At 42.9% G+C, this 21260-nt stretch overlaps 1 protein-coding gene across 3 annotated transcripts in view; it reads left to right on the top strand.

The window, feature by feature from the left end:
* Window positions 1–21260, top strand: part of SPOCK1 (SPARC (osteonectin), cwcv and kazal like domains proteoglycan 1) — an 863260-nt gene that overhangs the window by 828720 nt on the left and 13280 nt on the right. For all 3 annotated transcript variants that reach the window (XM_077326752.1, XM_077326753.1, XM_077326754.1), the window contains exons 8-9: window positions 13105–13326; window positions 16402–16464. In XM_077326752.1, the coding sequence (XP_077182867.1) occupies window positions 13105–13326; window positions 16402–16464 (285 nt within the window). The remainder of the gene's footprint in view (window positions 1–13104; window positions 13327–16401; window positions 16465–21260) is intronic.

The raw sequence follows: 21260 nt of genomic DNA, 5'->3' as shown, positions 1-21260 counted from the left end.
CAATTTAAATTATTTAAAGGAACAAACTGCATCTTAAATCATGCATGAAATTCAAACACTTGAGTGCGTATGGATATTACAACCCCCTTAAATTTCCCACCTCTACAGTAATGTCCCACTAATTCATACAAGAGGCATATCACATGGAAGAATTATTCTTAGATGGTTCTCTCTGTGGGCAGGGAATCATATCAACACACTCCTCCATAGAATAAAACTCCCTCCACAGAGAAAACTAGATCTTGGGAGACAGGTTCTATCATAACCTTTGTGTGCCTGATTTTTTGAGTTTCAACTAGTATAGTCCGGGAACAGGTTTCCGTGTGTTGTCTGTATGCATGATGCATAGGTTTCTGATCTCCATGAAAGTTCATTGTTATGCTGCTCTGTTGTTGGTTTCCTCCACTAAGATCTGATCACTTCATTGACATGACCTGTCAGGTGATGCATATGGAACCAACAGAAGCATGAGTCTTTTCCATGCAATGTACTTTGAATATCCCCCTGTGTTTTTAAAATAGCTTACAGATGGTAGGAAATTATTGCTTTCCTTGGACGCTACAGCTGAAGGTATCCCACTGAACAATTCTGCATGCTGCAATTGCATTGCCAAGCTGTTGCTGTGTGTTCAAATAAAATAACTGAAGGGATTAAGTTAATCTGCAGACAAAATACAAAGATGATTCTTTTCCTCCTTTTCTAACATGAAAGCAGGAATACTGGCACAGTGTTAAGCTCTGACCTTCATTCACAAGAATCTTGTTCGCTGTCTGGTTTAGACTAAATGGCTTGTGTTAGCAACCATTTCTTTCTTTGTACAAGTGGCAGAAATTTAAAAATGCATAAAAGACAGTCTCTTGGCAGGGCCAGAGTTTAGTGGTATTTATATATATTTTTTAATTGTCCTGGAATTTATTCAGATGTTCTCTAAACAATGACATTGTTTCCCACCACCTCAGCCCCCATTTTCAAGTTTGGACATTTTCAATATTAGTCTTGCCTATAGCACCACTGAAAACTAATTATTCCTCCTAAGTGTCAAAATGTTACAAACCCTGTAGAAATTGGCTTTGAGAATGGGAGGCATCCCAATCTACATTCCTACTATTCAAGATACTAGAAAAAAAGCCCATTTATAAAAATGGGCAGAGTGCAGGCATAGTGCCAGGGCTCCGTACCTGGGAGCTCGCAGGGCAGCTGGTGGGGACAGGCTGGTAAGCGGCGCGGTTTGGAGGCCCGGTGGTGCAGGCGATGGGGAAGGGAAGCACGCATGCTTGGGAGTCTGGGCATGCGTGCTGGAGCTAGGGGCGGGGGCGGGGCGTCGGGGCAAGCAACCAGGCATGCGTGTGAGTCCGCGCATGCCTGGTTCATTCGGGTGGCCTGCCGGCCAGCGGGCAAACCGCGCTGGCTGGCGGCGTGGCTAGCAGGACAAAGGGAAGAGAGGGAGAGGGAGCAGGAGGCCCGGCAGAAGGTGAGCGCGGAGCAGGGAGCGGCCGGGGGAAGGGTGAGTTGGTGTGGGGTTCAGAAGTGTGGTGACAGGGGCTGGTGTAGAGGCGGCAGATGCTTTTTGGGGCGTTGTGGCGTGTCGGGAAGGGGTTTGGGGAGGGCGGGAGGGTGAGCGGGCTGCGGGTGGGAGGCGGGGTGGGTTGTTTTTTGTTGGGAAGCGGCGGGAGGTTGCGCAGGGGTCTGGGGAGGGTTTGGGGGGTTGGGTGGCGGCGGGTGGGTGTCGGAGTGTGTGGCTGGGTGGGTTTTGTTTTATCGGGAAGCGGCGGCGGGTTGGAAAGGGGTCTGGGGAGGGTTGGGTGGTTGGCTGGCGAGCTTCTATCATTGGCGGCGGGCTGACGCGGCGAGAGGCGCTTTGCGCCTCTCGCCGCGCCAGCCCGCCAGGCAGGGAACCCCCGGCAGCCGCGCTTTGCGCGACTGCCGGGGGCTCCCTGGGTCGGTGGCCTGATGCGGCAAGAGGCGCTTCACGCCTCTCGCCGCGTCAGGCTGGGAGGAACTGCGAGCCGCGCTGCGCGCGGCTCGCAGTTCCTGTAGCTGGGACTCGGAGGGACCAATTGGCAGGCGCTTCGCGCCTGCCAATTGGTCCCTCCGATTGTCTGTCGTGAGGAAGGGTCCAATCCGGACCCTTCCTCATCACGGACACATCCCACCTCGGCAGGCCTTACCGAATTATTTAGTCCGTGGCGCCCGTGGCGCCACGGGCGGTTTAAAGATGATGTGTAATGTTCATATGAGCGATGGCCAAGTGTTCCAGATAAAATCTTTGTTCTTTGGAAAGTTATATCCAGTGCTGCCTAGCTTCCTGCTTCTCTGGCCTTTGTTCCACCCTATTTAGAGCTTTGTTTTAGGAATGGAGTTGTGGATATGTGCATGAAGCTTTCAGCGCTCCCAGTTCAGTTATGTGGGCTCATCAGTGGGGTTACCCCCATTGTCCATGCCACCAACAAAGTGAAAAGGGAAACCTGCTCATCTGTGCTGCCATGTGATTTCAGGCATAGATTACCATGATTTGCCATTTTCAGTATTTACTTAATTTATTTGTATATTTAAGACATTTATATGCTGCTTTTCCATCCAAATAGTACTGGCCAAGGCTTATTGTGTAAACAGTTAGGTAGAAGGTTTTGTTTTGGGGGTTTTCCATGTGTAGTTCCTTGAATCATGAGACTTCAGTGATGCAACACTACATTTGCAGAAATATTCCTCCTAATAGGGGGTCCTGACCATGCTCAAGCTAGATTTATACTTCAGGTTAGCATCATTGCCCATGTATCGGCTTCAGTGAAAATTGGTATCATGCCTAGAATGTCTGTAATAAAGCCAATCGATTCAAGGTTTTCTATGTATTTGTATATAACTTGTTTCACATAAAATGTTATACTGATGTGTGGAAAATGGGAAGGAGGATAGGAAGCATTTTATAAGTGGGTCATTTGAAATTGTTCTGGGCTTTTAAGTGAGGGGAAGCTGGCTGGTTGTTCTTCTAACTACCAGTCTAAGAGGATTTAAAATGTAATGTGAGCAGGTGTTTGTTTGAATTACAGCAATCCACACCTCAGAAGATACTAATTAATAACCATTCTAGCACTGTCTGAAGAGAAGCCAAAATACATGAATAAGCAGCAAAGCTGTTCTAACCAGAAATTAATCCTAAAAAACAGTTGGTGCTTTTTACCTTGGGCCTCTATAGCAGAGGAATTACATGTAGTAAAGTTAATATTAGACCCCTACAAATTTGAATTTATGAGACCAGTTTGGGATTGAATTAAACACCCAAGATATTATAGAGACTAAGTTATGTTCAACAATCAAAAAACATTATTAGAGGAGTGAGTTATTACAATATTGAGATTTAGAATTCATTGATGAAGAAATGAAAAACAGACATATGCCTGGGAATCTGTTTTGAAATTGTTTTGAATATTGTGAATTTGGTTTGAACATTAAATCACTTCACCATCGCCAGCTTGAGACTTTTTTCTTCTATTGATCAGCTAGCTGGCAGGGGGACTTAATGGCAGCAAAAGGAGCCATTGCTGGTGTTACTGGCGCTTCCAGCACACATCAGTTGTGGCACTTCCAGCACACATCAGAAGTGACACCATCACATTGCCACCAACACATGGATTCTCGAGTATTTGGGCTGAAGCTCTTACTTCTACCATAAGGTTTTTGCCCAAATACCAGAGTTTCCCTGCAGCAGCAACATTATGACATCACTTCCAGTTCCCAGTAAGTCCTCCCTGTCCCCTGCTGATTCCCAGAATGTATCTGGCAACCATAAGGGAGATAGTGGAATATATGCTTGCGGTAAGAAGATTGTAAGATCATTTCAAGCTTTTATTAGGATATAAGACTTTTTGCACCATTGTACTCATTACCCAACTTTTATATCACATTCCGCTGGGGATCTGCAGGGTAGCTTTGTTTCAAGCAGACTGCCCAACAGAGCCATCAAAGCAGCCAATTCTGTGGGACAGTAAAGACACTTTATAGATCTTAGGAGTTCTAACAGGATTTGTGTTGGATTATGCATCTGATGACACCATGGGAAACAAAGAGCTAGAGAAGTTTAGAAATTATCATAAAATATATTAAATAGACACAGTCTATTCCACAGTGTTAAATATCAAAAACAATGCAGTAAAATTTCAGTAGAAAATATAAAAGAATGCTATGAGCAACAGAAAATATGCCCAGATAACACAATGACCTGGTTGTGTTGGATTATGCTTCTGATGACACTATGGGATATTTTTTATAGTTGAAATGGTCTGTCGATATTCACATCAGTTTCTGAGACAGGTATCAATCATCCAATTTCTCCAGTAGAGCAAATGAAATGGTTTTAGAATATCTCAAAATGCATTTGGGTGGGAAGGATGTTTTGTCATAGCTCAGCTTGATGATTGATAGGATTTCTACAATGCAGGTATATTCACACTATGAATTAAACACATCAGATGTCTAAGAAAAGACAATAAATTCCTGTGATTAATTTCACGCAGTTCCCTGAAAGTCAGTCCTTTAGATAAATAAGTAGCTTGAATGGGATGCATTTTCTACTTAAAATTTAACTTGTTTAGCAAGAGATGAGAAGTGCTTAAGCTTCAGCATTTCTGTACTTGACTGTTGACAGAGACCTGTCAAAGGCTGATTTACTGAAAGCAACTTTGGTTTACAACTTTGGTTTACTTGCTCAGTGTATCTCAGGGTCATGCATTTATTTCTAGCATTAACAATAAGACAGGTTCCTGGCCATGGGCTGGGAGGGCCTGTAAAACAGAGCTTTTATGAGAGGTCTATGGTTGAGGGATAGTGTGGGAAGATCACTTGGGGTCCCCCTGATGTTAAATGAAAAATGCCATCTCTGACTTTGTCTCTCCGTTCTCCTCCCTCTCAGGGCAGACCCTCCCTGGCAATTAATAAATTTAGGACCCTCCCTGAGCTCCCCTGCATGTTTCAAGAAGATTGGACCAAGGGATCCCATCCTAGGGGCTCCCAAAGATTGAGAAAAATGATTTCAGCAGGTAAATTGACAATTTCCTTGTTCAGTTCCTACTGAAATCATTTTCCCCCATGCTTTTGGGAGCCCCTAGCATGATATCCCTTGGTCCAATCTTCTTGAAACTTGCAGGGGAGCTCAGGGAGGGTCCTAAATTTATTAATTGCCAGGGAGGGTCTGCCCTGAGAGGGAGGAGAACGGAGAGACAAAGTCAGAGATGGCATTTTTCATTTAACATCAGGGGGACCCCAAGTGATCTTCCCACACTATCCCTCAACCATAGACCTCTCATAAAAGCTCTGTTTTACAGGCCCTGCCGAAGGCTGAAAGGCCCTGCAGGTTCCGCAGCTCACCCTGGAGCTCATTCCACCAGGTCGGGGCCAGGCCTGAAAATTTGGAACAGTTGAAGTCTATGAGAGATGTCAGTTACTCCACTAAATTCTCTAGTTGCCAAAGATTATGGAAGCCTCGATTCTGATGCATTGATAATGGCCCAATTTGTGGAAGCTGAGGCATTTATCTCCCAAATCTGTTCCCAATCATATAGATCTACAGTGTCCTGTGTCACTAGTTACAGATCATTCTGGAATTCAAGATCTAAAGAAGAAATTGGGCTATTTAAAAAAGAACCATCAGCAACAACAATACATCTACATTAGTATGGAACTGAATGTCTTTAAGAGTCCTACAGAATTATTCTACCATCCATGTGCAGAAGGCACACAGAGATCTTCCACATTCCTCTATTTCCCTGAAGCTCACTTTGAGCCCCTTGAAAATATGGACCCTTGAGCACATGTATCTGCCATCAAAATCAAGACTGTCTATTAATGGTGCTTTTATATCACCTGATCCTTTTATTTGAAGATGTCATGGATTGAACCTGCTGCTTTCTGTGCCCCCACAGGAGCCTTTTACAGCAGCACACATCATCCTCTCCAGATTTCTGTGTCTCCACAAAGCAGTCAGAGTGGAAAGGTTCTGCAATGGGGGTGGGGGTGGGGGTGGGGTTGTATTTCCATGAAGGTGGGATTGTATAACAGTGCAATCCCACCTTCGTGCAAATTAAAATGCTCCATTCAGCCCCACGTTGTCATGAAATGCCATGGAGCTGACTGGGGCAATTTTTCTCCCTGATGGGATGCCGTAGGAGAGGGGTAGCTGGGCCTGGAAGGCCTGGCTCTTCCCCATCCACATGCACCTATGCCTGGGTAGGCCCATGGCAGGCTCTTGCTGCAGAGTAATGGAGGGCCTAAAATGCACCAGGCCCAGCATGGGGATGGGCCAGCACCGACATTTTATGGAAGCAGGGATTAGCCTTTTTCATCTGTACAGAATCAGTCTGACAGTCATTCTTGAAAGCCACATTTGTTGCAATACATGGGCAGCAAAGGAAGAGATAGTGTTCTATAAAATGTGAATAACTCTCCATCACTCTGAATTTTTTTTTTGATTTAGGTAATTTATATGGCACATTTTCAGAGAAATGGCTGCATGAAGTGGCTTAATTTTGAAGTAATCGGTGTAGTAATTAAGCCAGCAAACCAGTTTTAAAATATTTACTATACTATGGTAAGGCCTGATTAATAGGTATTTGTTCATCATTTGAACATAACTAAATTTTTTAATAAGAATTAAGCATTATAGAACTACTATGGTCAAATTAGTGCTATTGAAGTAGCAAGAATCCACTATGTGTACATGGTCCCACATTCCCCTAGTCTTAGACGAAAACTGTTTCAGTCTCATGACTGACATGATAGTTTACCTCCTTTCCCCACACATACTTTATGGCCCTGACCTGGAAAGCCCAGGCTAGCCTGACCTCATCAGATCTCAAATGCTAAGCAAGGTTGGCCTTGGTTAATATTTAGAAGGGAGATCACCAAGTAATTCCTGAGTTTCTATGCAAAGGAAGGCAGTGGCAAGTCACCTCTGAATGTCTCTTGCCTTGAAAACAGTCTGAGATTGCCATAAACTGGCTGTGACTTGACAGCACTGTAAACACAAACACATATACTTTTATGAGAGCACAATGAGAACAGAAGCTCTAAAATGAATTTATTATTGATGTGCAATGGCTCAGTTACACATGCGCACATGGTTCATGGTGCACGGTCAACAAGTCATTGGCTTATTTATTATGTCGTTATTCAAAATATTTATATTACCACTGTCAGTTTTAGAAATTTAAGAGGACACTTAAAAGGCAACCATATAGAACTAACAATGAAAGAAAAAGTGTAGTTCAGTAAACAATACCCTCACATCCTGGACCAGAATAAACATTCCTATATCCAATACATGTGGCTTTGACATAGACACCTAGAAATATTTTAACAACAAATCACTTTAGAATTATCAGACATACATGTATGAACAGATCCCTGGGGCTATTGCCCCATGATGCAAGGAATTGATTTGATAAATGATTCATGCCTTTACAATTCAGAGGCTGATAAAAAGGTTAAGGCCAACAGGACAGCCACTCTGAATAACCTGAACAGGATATTGATTTCCCCTCTCTCCCAATATATTTGATTATTTGCACATTTTTTTCCCTTTTTAAAACAATACAGTAGGAAGCAAGAAAGGTATCAGAAAGTTCTTTTTTCTTCTTGCTCCCCAGTCTCTGTTGTCTTTAATCTGAAGGAGATTCTGTCATCTTATAAAAGCAATGTGTTATAAAATGACATTCATGTTTGAATTATCTAAGCCTCTTTGACAATTCCTTAGTGTCTGTTACAACTCCCAACTGTCGTTAACAGCTAAAGAGCCTAATTTCCAATATGAAGCCTTTCTGCTCCCTCAAATAAACACTGTGGAACAAGATAGACTGGAGTGCCTTTCTAGGCTCATTGTTGTTGGTGGTGGGGGGTGTCAGAGTAAGTGATGGGTGTTTTGTTTTCCACTTCCAAAGAAGCACTGGGGAAGGGGACTTGATGTAAAAAAAACAATTAAAAAAACACGATCCAGTACATAACCACTTAATGGAAAGGAAAATTTTACTTTCTACTGTCAGAAAATGACATCTCTATCAAAATACAGAACAGGTTGTTTAGTTAATTGGTCTTAAGCAGTGTCCTGGTACACAGTTTGCCACCACAACGACAAGTTCACATTTTCATCAAATTGGACATTATGAGCATCTCATGAAGCTGCCTTCTACTGAATCAGATCACTGGCCCACCATAGTCAGTACTGTCCACTCAGACTGGCAGTAGCTGTCCAAGGTCTCAGCTTGAGGTCTTTCACATCACCTATTACATGATCCTTTTAACTGGAGGTTCCAAAGACTGAATCTGGGACTTTTTGCATGCCAAACAGAGGCTCTTCCACTGAGCTAAGATCCCCTTCCCTAGACTTTTACCACTAAAGTAAGAAAGGAACCAAGATCCTGAGAGTTTGCGACTGCTTCTGCACTAGGAATTCAACAGAATTCACCATTCATCTAGGATCAGGCCAGATTCTCGCTTCCCAATGACATTGGTGCTGGTCCAGGACAATCCAGTGACTGGTGCAACTCAGGCCCTCAGCTGGTCCATGGCAAGGGAACATGGAGAAATCCTCATTAACTTTTTTTGCTGTGGCCCTCTCCAGAGTGTATGTCAGGCCTCGGCCATCAAGAAGGGGGGAAATCAGGTCATTTTGGCCCAGTTTCTCCTCACCCCCACCTGCAATACTGCATTCTTAAAAATAAAAAGCTGCATTACACAGCACAGCAGAGCCGCCTGGGACATTTCTTTTTATTTGTAAGAACATGGTACTGCATTGTTATGCAATCACACATTTTTAAAAGGTCGACACTGCCCTGCAGTGTGGTAGAACCTCGCCACCCTGGCTGCCTTATGTGGGAACACAAATCTGGGGCAGACAGGGGGAAGGCAGGCTGAATGCTGCCCCGTGCAGTACCAGGAAGAATTGGGGCGACCTGCCCCATGCCAGAAACCATGCAGCAGCACAGTGAAATGCCTCCTGTGCGTTAAGGGTCTATATGAGGTTTTGGGAGTCCAAAACTAGGGATTGTGACCTGCTCTGAGCTTAGAGGAATGGCCAGGAATACAAACAGATCATCACGTGGATTACTGTGTAATAATAACTTCTCCAAAGTTAAACATTTGCCAACAGGACCCTAGTTTGCTACTATCTACAGCTGACACTAAGTGCCATCCAAATACATCAATACCATTCTGTGTCCATTCACTTCAGCTGACTTTAAAAGAATGTCACTGTTAGATTCTGTTAAAGTCAACTAAAGGGCTGCACACTATGTCAGTGAGAACCAGCAGGCTAGGTTTCTTGAAGAAGGAAAAAAATACATACTACTTTTCTTGAAACTGGCATTTCTAATCTCCCAAGAAAAATTGGTTAGTATTCCTCTGCCTTAAAATACACCAAAGGACACTAATATATTTTTCAAGGTTGTTTATTAATATTTCATTCCAAATGCATGTGGATACATGTTCATGCAATAGAATGCATGAGTCTGAGCTGGTGTCAGGACCTGGCTCTTTGGTCCTCAATTGTGATTCACTACAATCAGCAGCGTGTCTAGTAGCCAATCGTAAGGGTGCATTAACAACCAATAGTGTGTCTAAGGGACATGGCCTGAAGCAGTCGGATATGTATACAATACAATACAATACCTTTATTGGCATAAAGGGATATGTATATAAAGCCTGTGTGTTCTCCCTGTTACAGGTCAGTTTTCCTGCTTGTTAATAAAAGTTCTCTTTGTATTGGAGCTAAAGTGTTTGTATGCTGACTGAACCCACAGATCTAATACTGAGACCATAATTAGACATTACAAATTACACATCACCACTAGAACTTGCAGCTATACTGTATTTGCTTGTTCTTGGTGGATATATGTGAATAAATGTGCAGCGGGGCCTGACTGGATTAGAACAGCTGTGCAGGAGAAGGAGGAATTCCTGTCTTCTCCCCTGTACTACTTTCAGCAGCTGAAACAACCAGTAGGCCATCAGGGGAGCACAATTTGCACTGAATTCTTACAGATGCTAGCTCCACATAGAGAAAATAGAAGAAGAGTGTCTCAAAGCAGCTTACAATTGGCCCCTCTCCCTTCCTCTCCCTTGTGAGGTAGGTAAAACTGAGAGAGCTGAGGCAGTTCAGTCAGAACAGAATTATCAGGACTGTGAAGAGCTCAAGGTCACCCAGCTGCCTACATGTGAAGTAGCGGGAAATCAAACCTGGCATGACAGATTAGAAGCCGCCATTCTTACCCACTACACCATGCTGGTGTTCCTACCTGCAATCTCAAGACTGTTTCAGCCTCCAAAAAACACCACAGGAGAGAAGGAATTCCTTGTTCTTCCACACAGCAGTCTCAGTCCAGACTGGGAACTGCTGCACATTTATTCACAAGTTGCCACTGAGGACTAGCAGATACAGTATAGCTGCAAGTCCCCAATCTAGGGCAGAGTCTGCACTTACTTTGTTTATTCCATTGTCAATCCTGTTGAATTCAGATCGCTTTGAACTCGGATCTTCCTCTTCCCCCCTCCCTCCCCATTGAAACAGGAAAGTCTTCTGCACGTGGTTAGGGAGGCTCAGAAGATAGGGGGGAGCCAAGCCTCTTTCTTTCTTTTCTTGAAGGGTGGGGGGAGAGGAGCCAAGCAGGGAGCCTCTTTCTTCTCTTGGAGGGGAGGGGGAGAGGATCGAAAAAGGCAGAGGAGGGAGGAAAAATCCAGGACCGACAGAAGTTGTGAGAAATTAGGGGCTTCTCCTTTAAGGCAAGTGTGTCACATGACCAGGTGTAGCCTATCAGAGGTTCTCTACCACTGAGCTTTCTTTCCCAAATGGATATTGAGGATTAACAGCACTCTGAGATATCACACGATAAAGGTAGGGTCACTCCGGATCAGTCCTTCTTGCTGCAGAAGGAATATTTAAATCGCCCAAAATCCAAATGGAAATCGCATTCTGTGTAGAGGGCAGGGACTGAATCGATCTGGGGTTGGAATAAAAGCTCCGTGCAGTTTACACCTAGAACATGTGAAGTCTGTAACATCTAATTAGGCTCAGCTACTTTTGTAATGGAAATTTGTCAAAACACAGGGAGGGTACAATATTTTGCTCTAAGGCAATGTATGGCATATATCAGTTATTTCAGGAATATTATTACCCAAATTGGATCCAGAGAGGGAGATATTTCCTTCACAAATGGTTTCAGAAAGGAATAACACAAGATCTTGGCCTGTGTATACCAGAGTGGATCTCAGTAGTGGTACCCCAAAATAAAATTGTGAAGAAAGAGGGAGAGTGATTATAAACCCAAACCCAAACAATTGTATTTCATGCAAAATAAAATAAATAAAAATCTAAAGAACCTACAATGGTCACCTGAGAACTAATTCTGTGAGTAACCACACATACAAGCATGCACTCACATCAACTAGAAAGCAGGTGTGTAAAGATAGGAGGGAGGAAATTGAGATGTTTTAGGAAAGGGACATACAAGCTGAAATCCTGGACTTGATGTCTGGAGAGATCCGGGGACAAACAACTGTGGTCCAAGAAGCAGAGTGAGGAGCTGGTTAAGCTAGAAGGAGAAAGCATGCTATGTTTAGCAGGGGTTCTCGGGAGGAAACCAGAGTTCTGACCAGCAGAGAACTAGACCAGAGATCTGAGGGACAACTTGCTATGGCATGGGGTTCTTTTATGGTCAGAAGATTCCCAGGGAAGTGAGATTTGAGACAACCTGGCTTTGGAGTGAGCTACGATTAAAAATTTGAAGTTAATTGCAGTCAAACTTTGGTGAGGGAATATGGGGGAAGTACCTTGATTAGTCAAATCTGCATGGTCACAGAGAGCCCAGGTGAGACCACACAAATAATGTACTTTAATTAGGTTGATGTGAACCAGATCTGCGCTGACACAAAGGTTTGGGTTTGTCAAGATAGTTCCTGTGCAACTCCTGGAACAGGATGGAGCATAAATTAACATATTGAGTGCCCTTCTTGATTGAGTAAAGAAATGAAAAAGATGATCTGGGCATTGGTTAATGGAACAGCAAATTCCTTGGGCTGGGCAGACACCTCTGGAGTATGCCAGGATATTCCAGTGTTGAAATGTTCTTATTACTGAGAATAAAGCCTTATTGAGAAGTCTTATTGTTATTGAGAACACTGAGCTGAGATTGCACTCTTCCAGCACACCCTTCCTCCCCTGTCCCTGGGAATTCCCAATGCCATAGCTGAAACCAGATGCCTTTATGAGACTCCCCAAGTTTCAGATCCCGTTGGCACTTAGTTGTTTCCATAGGCACCCATTCTTTTTTACAGAAGGGGGTCTTGGCTGAAGGTGTGGTCAGTGTCCTTACAACATAAGAGCATCACAATAAGGAATTCAATGCAGAAAACTGGCCTTGCTTATTTCATAATGTGTCCTATTCTTTGATCCAGACGATTTAGAAAGGAAGTGAGTTTTTTTTCTTTTTCAATTAGATTCCAGGTCATTAGAGACCAACAAGGGTTTCTGAGTATAAGCTTCTCACAGCCAAAGCTGCCTTTGTCAGAAAGGAGCAGGAATGGAGATCTCTGGGCCTTTATATCCCAGTCAGGTCAGAGGGGTGTTGTAAAGAATGCTTGGAAAGGATATAGCATTGCCATACATATTGTTATCAGCTTGAATAGAGCAGAGGGAAAATGCTTGGGGACAGAACATTAGCATCTGTAATGAGATAAGCATCCTATGTTCCTGTAATAAGTATGTTCTATCAGCACCATGGCAGACAAGACAAATTTTAATTCTGCAAGGAAATGGGCTTCCACCAACTGTAAATTTCCTTGCTTTCCCATTCACACTTGAGCCACCATAATGAATACCTTTGACTCAGGATGTTAACTATCCCTGTGATTCACTCTACTGACTATAGCCCATCTATTTCATTCACCAGTATTTTGAATTAGGATCGTGTTAAGATCAAGTCAGGACAGAAAGGTTAATTTTAAGTCAGTTTTGTCCTTGTTATCTGCAGCACTGAGAACACAGCCAGTTAGCTGGTCATCTTATTTTCTGGCAACATCTGTACATTTGAGCTCAGATGGGGTTATTTGCTCTTGCTTTTACAGGGTTTGACACCAGCATATTACCAATCTGTAAGGATTCATTGGGCTGGATGTTCAACAAACTGGATATGAACTATGACCTTCTCCTTGATCACTCTGAGATCAATGCCATTTATCTTGATAAGTATGAGCCATGCATTAAGCCCCTCTTCAACTCTTGTGACTCGTTCAAAGATGGGAAGCTTTCAAATAATGAGTGGTGCTACTGCTTTCAGAAGCCTGGAGGTAAGTCGGTGAATTTTGTACTGAACTACTGACTGTTAGATTCCACAACTTGATGCTAAAACATTTGCACAGAAAACCCAATTTCTAAGTGATAGCAAAATGCAAATGCTGTGTGATTAGCATTGGTATGAGCCATGCCTCATTGATAATGAGTGGCATGGTTTTAATAAGGCTGGAGGATTACAGTAGATGGACATCTCCAAACTATACAGTGAAGCAGGCTAGATCTCTGTCTGCATGCAAGGATAATTCTAAGCCTGGGTTGTGGCATGGGTTGTGGCAAGCCACCTCTGAATGTCTCTTGTGTTGAAAACCCTATCAGGTTGCCATAATGCAACTGTGACTTAATACCAAAAAAGGCCACTAATGATCAATTGAGAGAACTACTCTCCAGGCTTATCCTCCAATAAAAAAAAAACTCCATGTACTCATTAACTAAAGATTTTGGGCTGAATTACAGAACAGGTCTGGATTACAGGTGCTCCCACTACAGTTTTGAGGACCTGGTCATGGCCACCTCTTATTTTCATGCTCCTTTTCCAAAGTAATGAGCTCCTGCAGTCCCAACATACTTTTATATGAGGTGGTGATAGGTCAGCATCAGAAGCGGAGGTCCAGCCAGTGTTTTTTTATCTTCTTCTTAGTCGATTCTATCATAGCAGGATTTCATCAGCAGAAGCTGCTAAAAAGAGCCCCAAAGCAGAGCAGATCACATCTATGGTGATCTGGGTCACCTGAAATTCAGGAATAGTTCTTCTTTGCATAGGTAACTGCAGGTCTGGTATTGTCTTGAAAGGCTTTGTCAATGTCAACCCGCCACGAGCCGCAAGGGAGTGGCGGGTAATAAATCCAACAACAACAACAACAATAATAATAATGCATTATTGAGTGCCGTATTCTCCCACAGAATTGAAAAAAAATAAAAATTAGGGGGGGGGGCATTGTAGTAAAACCAACCAGATAATCACCAATGTCTTAAAAGGCAAGCTCTTCAAAATTCACTTTTGTCTAATGATTCTTCTGTTCCTCTGCTTTCTGCAATCCCTTTATTCCCCTCACATTTTCTTAGTACTCCTTCTCTTTCCCAGTTTTCTTCTTCTAAGCTTGGCAAATTCCACCATTCTTTATTTCCACCACAACCTTTCTATATCCTTCCACATTCTAACTCCTCTTTCTCACTTCTCTCTTTGAATTAAGCCTCTCCAGCCTTGGCTTCTAAAGTTTCCTTTTATTCTCAACAGACTAAACTGGATGCAGAGCTTAATTTTTAAGCTCCAGAACCTCCCCATTTTCAAGGCATATCCTTGGGAAGATATGTCATAGTTATTGTGCTACAGTGAGTAGGTATAAGCATATAAAGAATGCATTTCTATTGCCACAGGCTATACCCACAAGGTATAAGGGCTTAAAATTGTCTTCCCACATCTGGAACACCTCTCATCCATCAGGATTCATATAAACTAACATCCACCACAAACCGGCCTACCTTTGGTTGAATCTTCCTTAATACATTTGGTCCCACTGGGAGGAATGGAGAATCTTCCATTTCTATTATTGTTGTTGTTGTTATTTAGATTTGTATGGCTGCCGCTCTCGGAGAACCGGCTCGCAGCAGTTTACAATACTTCATACAAAATCAATACATTAAAACATAAAAATTCCCCCATTAAAACCCTCATAAACAAAAACTCAGAACCATGTTGGCGATGCAATGTTAACAAGTGTTCACCATACATGCTTACTGGATGGTCCAGAAAAGCAGACAGATGAATAATTGGTCATAGGAAAGACCAATCTGGGAATCCGGGCCAGTCTAGTACTGGCCTCTGTCCCTAGAGGAGAGGGGGGCCTGATCTTAACCCGATCTAAACCCCCAGGCCAGCCTCAGACAAACACCTGGCGGAAAAGCTCCGTTTTTCAGGCCCTGCGGAACTCAGAGAGCTCTGACAGGGCCCACAGCTCTTCAGGGAGTTCATTCCACCAGGTAATGGCCAAGACCAAAAAGGCCTTGGCCCTTGTTGAGGCCAGGCATGCCTTCCAATGTCCTGGGATCATCAGCAGTTTCTTACCTGCAGAGCGAAGTGTCCTGCGGGAGGAATAAAGAGGTAGGCGGTCCCTCAAATATGCAGGACCCAAGCCACATATAGCATTAAAAGTTAAAACCAAAACCTTGAACTTAATCCAGAAACAGACTGGTAACCAGTGCAGTTGTTTCAGCAGAGGCTGAACATGGGGCCTCCAAGATGATTTAGTGAGGACACATGTAGCTGCGTTCTGTACCAGCTGTAACTTCTGAGTCAAGGACAAGGGTAGGCCTGTGTAGAACAAGTTACAGAAGTCTAAGCTAGAAGTGACCGTTGCATGGATCACAGTGGCCAGGTAGGGCTCTAGTAGCCGTGCTAGGTATAGATGGAAAAACGCCATCCAGGCTAACTTGGTCACCTGGGCCTCCATGGAAAGTGAGGCATCCAGAATCACTCCCAAATTCTACACAGGGTATGTGATCATTCAGATACTGCAGTGAGTCATAGTGGCATATTCTGGTATATACAGAGAGAGGCATGTATGTCATGTCTGGATAGTGCCCATGGACTAAAATCCAGTGACTGTAAAACATGTTTGCAGTTCCCGTACATGGGAGCTTCCTTATTCTGTTGACTGAACCACAGTATGGGCCCGCAGAAAACTGGATCATTACATGATTTGCAGTGAGAATTTCAGAATGGGTTCCATTGCTATTAGCTTATTGCCTATGCTACTGCTTATAATGTGGAAATTAGTCTATTAGCAAGCAGTAAATTAGCATTCTGGCTTTAGATCAGCCTGATGAAGGCAAGGGAAAACTGTTTAACAACCAAAATGGCCCCCAAACACTATTTTTAAGCATGGTGTGGTGTGAATTTTTTAATTAGTAAAACTAATGCCATGCATTTGTTCTGAAGTACAGTACAAGCATATGCAGTTTGCTCATTCCCAGGTGTGCAATAGACTACACTGCCTGTCAATTGTGAAGCTAATCATTAGAGAATCTGTCCCTTACCATCTGGAACCTCACTCTCATATATTATATTTTAGGTCTCCCTTGCCAGAATGAGATGAACAGAATTCAAAAGCTGGGCAAAGGGAAGGGCCTTATGGGTAAGTTCAGTTATTTGCCACTCATTTAAGCCACTAATTAAAGCTTCTGTCATTACTGCTATGTTTTGTGCCACAATCATTTCTCACTTTGAGAGTAAGGGAAATATCACCTTCTGTTGTGTGTCTGCTACTTCATGAAGTCATAAAAATAATGGAATATACTGTGTTCCAAGGTACATTATGTGTACCATGTTGTGTAGTATTGTATATTATATTAATATTAATATTTACTTCAATGAATCTTTACTCAGATCACAGAATTCAGCTTTTAAAACAAAATCCAAATCTGAACTATAAGAAATAGAGTGATTCAATATTTTCTTTTTTAAAGTTAAAACTGCACTTTGAAATGGGTTGTAATGATAGAAATATTAAGGTAAAGGTAAAGGTGTGGGTCATGTCTGACCCTTGGGGTGACGCCCTCTAGCGTTTTCATGGCAGACTCAATACAGGGTGGTTTGCCAGTGCCTTCCCCAGTCATTACCCTTTACCCCCCAGCAAGCTGGGTACTCATTTTACCGACCTCGGAAGGATGGGAGGCTGAGTCAACCTTGAGCCAGCTGCTGGGATTGAACTCCCAGCCTCATGGGCAGAGCTTCAGACTGCATGTCTGCTGCCTTACCACTCTGCACCACAAGAGGCTCATGATAGAAATATTAGAGCAGTATTAACATGTAAAGCTTGCAGTGTTTTCTGGAAGCTAAGATACTATCTGTCAAACTCCGGTTTTTTATTGCTAATACCTTATGGCACTTGGGGGACTGAAGTTATATTTCAGTTCATGTCTCTTCCACATTTAATAATTCAAAAATCAAATAATACACATAAATTAATCAATACATCTATTATTAATTTGATTTCTATATTGCCCTCCCAGCAGACCAATTCAGGGAAGTGTACAGCATATAGACATAATGAGATTAATTTAAAAATACAATAAAATAAGTTTTAAACTAAAATTAAATTCTGCAATAATGATGGCATCAACCAGATGTATACTTGAGAGAGAACAAAACTTTGGATCCTCCACAAAATCTTTATGAAACTTGGGTCAGAGGAAAGGACGTGCAGTAATGGGTTTAAACTACAAGTACAACGATATAGGCTAGCTATCAGGGGGGGAAATTTCACAGTCAGAGTAGTTCAGCAGTGGAGTAGGCTGCCTAAGGAGGTGGTGAGCTCCCCCTCACTGGAAGTCTTCAAACAAAGGTTGGATACACACTTTTCTTGGATGCTTTAGGAAGCTTTGGGCTGATCCTGTGTTGAGCAGGGGGTTGGACTAGATGGCCTGTGTGGTCCCTTCCAACTCTATGATTCTAATATTACAAGAATTGGTTGAGTAATATTTACATTGTGAAAGTGACAAGAAAATTACTTGGGCCATTCCGCACAGGAAAAAAAATGCCTTACGTCAGCACAATGGCATAACGCCAATAAAAAAACCTGCCTCCCGGAATTCCTCACCTGCTGACTCCTCTGCTGCCATTTTGCCATTTTGCATGCCTTCTTGCCATTTTGCATGCCTGCTTGAAATGCTGGAAGAGGGAAACGTGCTAGACACACTCCTCTCTTCTGCCTGTCAATCAAGACAGGCGGCCAATCACCTTTCTTGTTCTTTTAAAGGGACTGCGATGCCCACTTATTTATTTTTTTAATGAGACTTATTTGTTTAAACACATATGTGTTTATTCATGGATGCATACGGCTCCTTTCACTGCAATCCCTCTTGCAATCCAGAGCCTTGAAGCTTTAAAAAAATTGGGGAGATTTGTTTTTTGTTTTTGTTTTGGTGGGGAAGAGACATGCATTATGGACAAACTGGTGGGAGAAAGTTTATTTTATGTTCTGCCTGGGTAATTGTGTGTTTATTCGTTGCCCCAGGCAGTTTTTTTTTTTTAAAGAAAGCCCAATTCCAGTTTACGAGAGAGGGATGTGGGATCGAGGGTGGGCCCTGGAGCTAGAGATCTCACTACTTCGGCCACTTTGGTAACACACGTGTCTCGTGTGAGTGTCTTGTTGGCTGCTCTCATCCTGATAGTGCTGCAGGGGGAATCCAGTTTTGTGGATTACCCTGCAAGTGCTTTAAAATGGAGGATGTAGCTGTCGGTTTGCTGTTGTAACGCTGTATGTTTATGATGTCGTGCAAAACGCAAAAAATAAGGTGTTTTCAAATGGTAAGACTCTCAGTTTTTAATCGGGTGCGGAATGGCCCCTTGTTTGAGGGCCAAGTTACTGATGAAAAATGCCTGATTTGAAAATGGAATGTAAATCCAGACACCGTTTTGGCTTGACTTTACAGAATTTTGATAAAGTAATTTATTTATCAGCCCTTGCATTGATCCTTTAGCTTCATTCTTTGGCCTTCAAGCCTGGGCAGAACCCTTTCTAGGACTATTTTGTCATTGAGGGAGAACTCATTCAGTACAAGGCCAGCAGCAACCACCAGATGCCTTGATACCATGTGACTTTCATGACTCACTAAGAGCCAGCTGCTTTCTATTAAGCAGCAGCCCATTTACGGGAAATAAATCGAAATAATAATAATAAAAAAATAATAATACAAAAACCAGTGTTGTCAGATGATTAAGATTTTAGACTAGTATCTAGAAGTCTCAGGTTCAAATCTCCACTTTGCCATGGAAGTTCACTGGGTGACCTTTGGCTAGTCACATGATCTCAGCCTAACCTATCTCAAAGGGTAAATACATAATAAATTCCGCGCCTGCGTGGTTGCGCCCGCTGTCACGCCGCTGCCGGCACCGCCCTCCCCCCCCCCGCGGTGCGGCGCTGGCTGCGCCCGGACGGAACGGCCGCTTCGGCAGCCGAATCGCACAACCCTATTGGGGACCACTGGTATAAGACATCCCCATTGTTGAATTTTTTTCTTTTGACTGCCTAGCCTAGGAACCATTGCTTGTGTGAGTTTTTAAATTATTTGTTACAGATTGCTATCTGTCTTTTTAATATTACACTAAAACACATGGCGGATTCATAACAGATACATTCATCAGGTATGTACGCTATGCACAGGAATCAGGTGATATATAAATCACAAGCATTTAGGGTACTTAGAGTTGCAAAGTCTTGGGAAAGTGTCATCAATTTAGGTATTGTTAAATAACAATGAGATCAACCATTCCACAAGGTACTGTAGTAAGCAAATTACAGTCCTTTGCCTGATCATGGTGCATTTGTTTAGATATATATTCATGCAATTTGTACCTCAGCACTGTAGAGTTTTATCATTTAAATGCAAGCTAGTATTCAGACTACAATAATCTCTGGTGTTATGTAACCCAGTCTACTGTAGCCATTCTGACCTACTAGTCTGCTAGCACAAAGCCTGTTTAAATGCATGGAGTTTGCTTGGGCCAGCCTTAATACTAGGCAAATACTAGCAGGTGGCTAGTTTGAGACTACTAATGCTTTAATGAATGGAATCGATCTTTTCCCAGCACAGCTTTGGTTGTCCTGCTGCTGCTGATCAGCTTGGTAGGGGGAGGAACTTAAGAAGGAATGCAAGCAAGGGATAGGAAAAGGGATCCCAAAAATAACAGAGGAACTTGCAGATAACAGATAGATGTAAGTTGCAGGGAGGATGAGCTGTAAGAACCAACTGGGACCAATAGGCCTGTGTTTGTTGATAGCCAGGGATCTACAGAGAAAAAGTGGAGATTTATACAGGAAAACTTACATAGGAAATTTATATAGGAACAAGTGGAGATTTATATAGGGAAACTGCAGAAGGAGTAGGCTAGAAAAAAATGGGCCCTAAATATTCCATCCCATTGAAGTACTAGAAAGTGTATGGCACTTATATTAACACTGTGTTAACACTAAGGGTTTTTCTGCACACTAAAAAAAAAGGCATTTCTCCAGCGCAATCGAGTAACACTAGAAAAAATCGCACCTCCAGCAGTTCCTCATCTCCTGGCTTCTTTGCCACCCTCTTGCACGTTTTGCCACTTCCCACGCCTGCTTGAAATGGTAGAAGAGGGGAACATGCTAGACACACTTCTCTCTTCTGCCTGTCAGTCAAGACAGGTGGCAAATCACCTTTCTCCCTCTTTTAATGGGACCGTGATTCGAGCTAATTAAAAAAAAATAAAAGTTCTTCATTTAAACGCCTATACATCTATTCTTAGATGCATCTATTCATGCATAGGGCTTTTTTTTTTACTGCCACCCCTCTTTGAATCCTGAGCCTTTTAAGAAATGTTATTTTTCCTGATTTTTGGGGGGGAGGGAGAAGAGGCATGCTTTGTATGTAAACTGGAGGGGGAAAGTTTTTGTTTTTTTTTTTGTTTTTTTGCTCTGCCTGGGCGATTGCACACCTATTTGTTGCTCCAGGCAGTTTGTATCAAAAAAAGAAGGAGGAGGAGGAGGAGGAGGAGGAGGAGGAGGAGGAATCCCCGTCCTCGGGAGAAGGGAGAGGGAGGCAGGTGCGAGGGCAGGCTCTGGAGGCATAGTACTACTTAAGCTACGCACATTCCCTTGGCATGTGGCTTGCTAGTAGCTCTTGACCTGCTCACACTAAATAGTTGGGGGAATCCAGTTTATGCGATTCCCCCACTAGCACTTTAAAATGGAGGATATAGCTATCAGTTTGCTGTTGGGTTGCTGATGACGTTGTGCAAAACACCAAAAATATGGCGTTTGCAAAAGTTAAGTATTTCACTATTTTTCCTGGGTGCCAAAATGTCCTAATTGTTACTTTTTACTGAATTTCTTAAGGATGATGCTTTCACATATGCAAGTAAGCAAAGTTTACAAGGACAGTTCCTCCACCCCCACCC

This window comes from Paroedura picta, chromosome 3 (genome assembly GCF_049243985.1).
Source record: "Paroedura picta isolate Pp20150507F chromosome 3, Ppicta_v3.0, whole genome shotgun sequence".
Taxonomy (NCBI): Eukaryota; Metazoa; Chordata; class Lepidosauria; order Squamata; family Gekkonidae; genus Paroedura; species Paroedura picta.
This window is presented reverse-complemented; position numbering and strand designations above follow the sequence as displayed.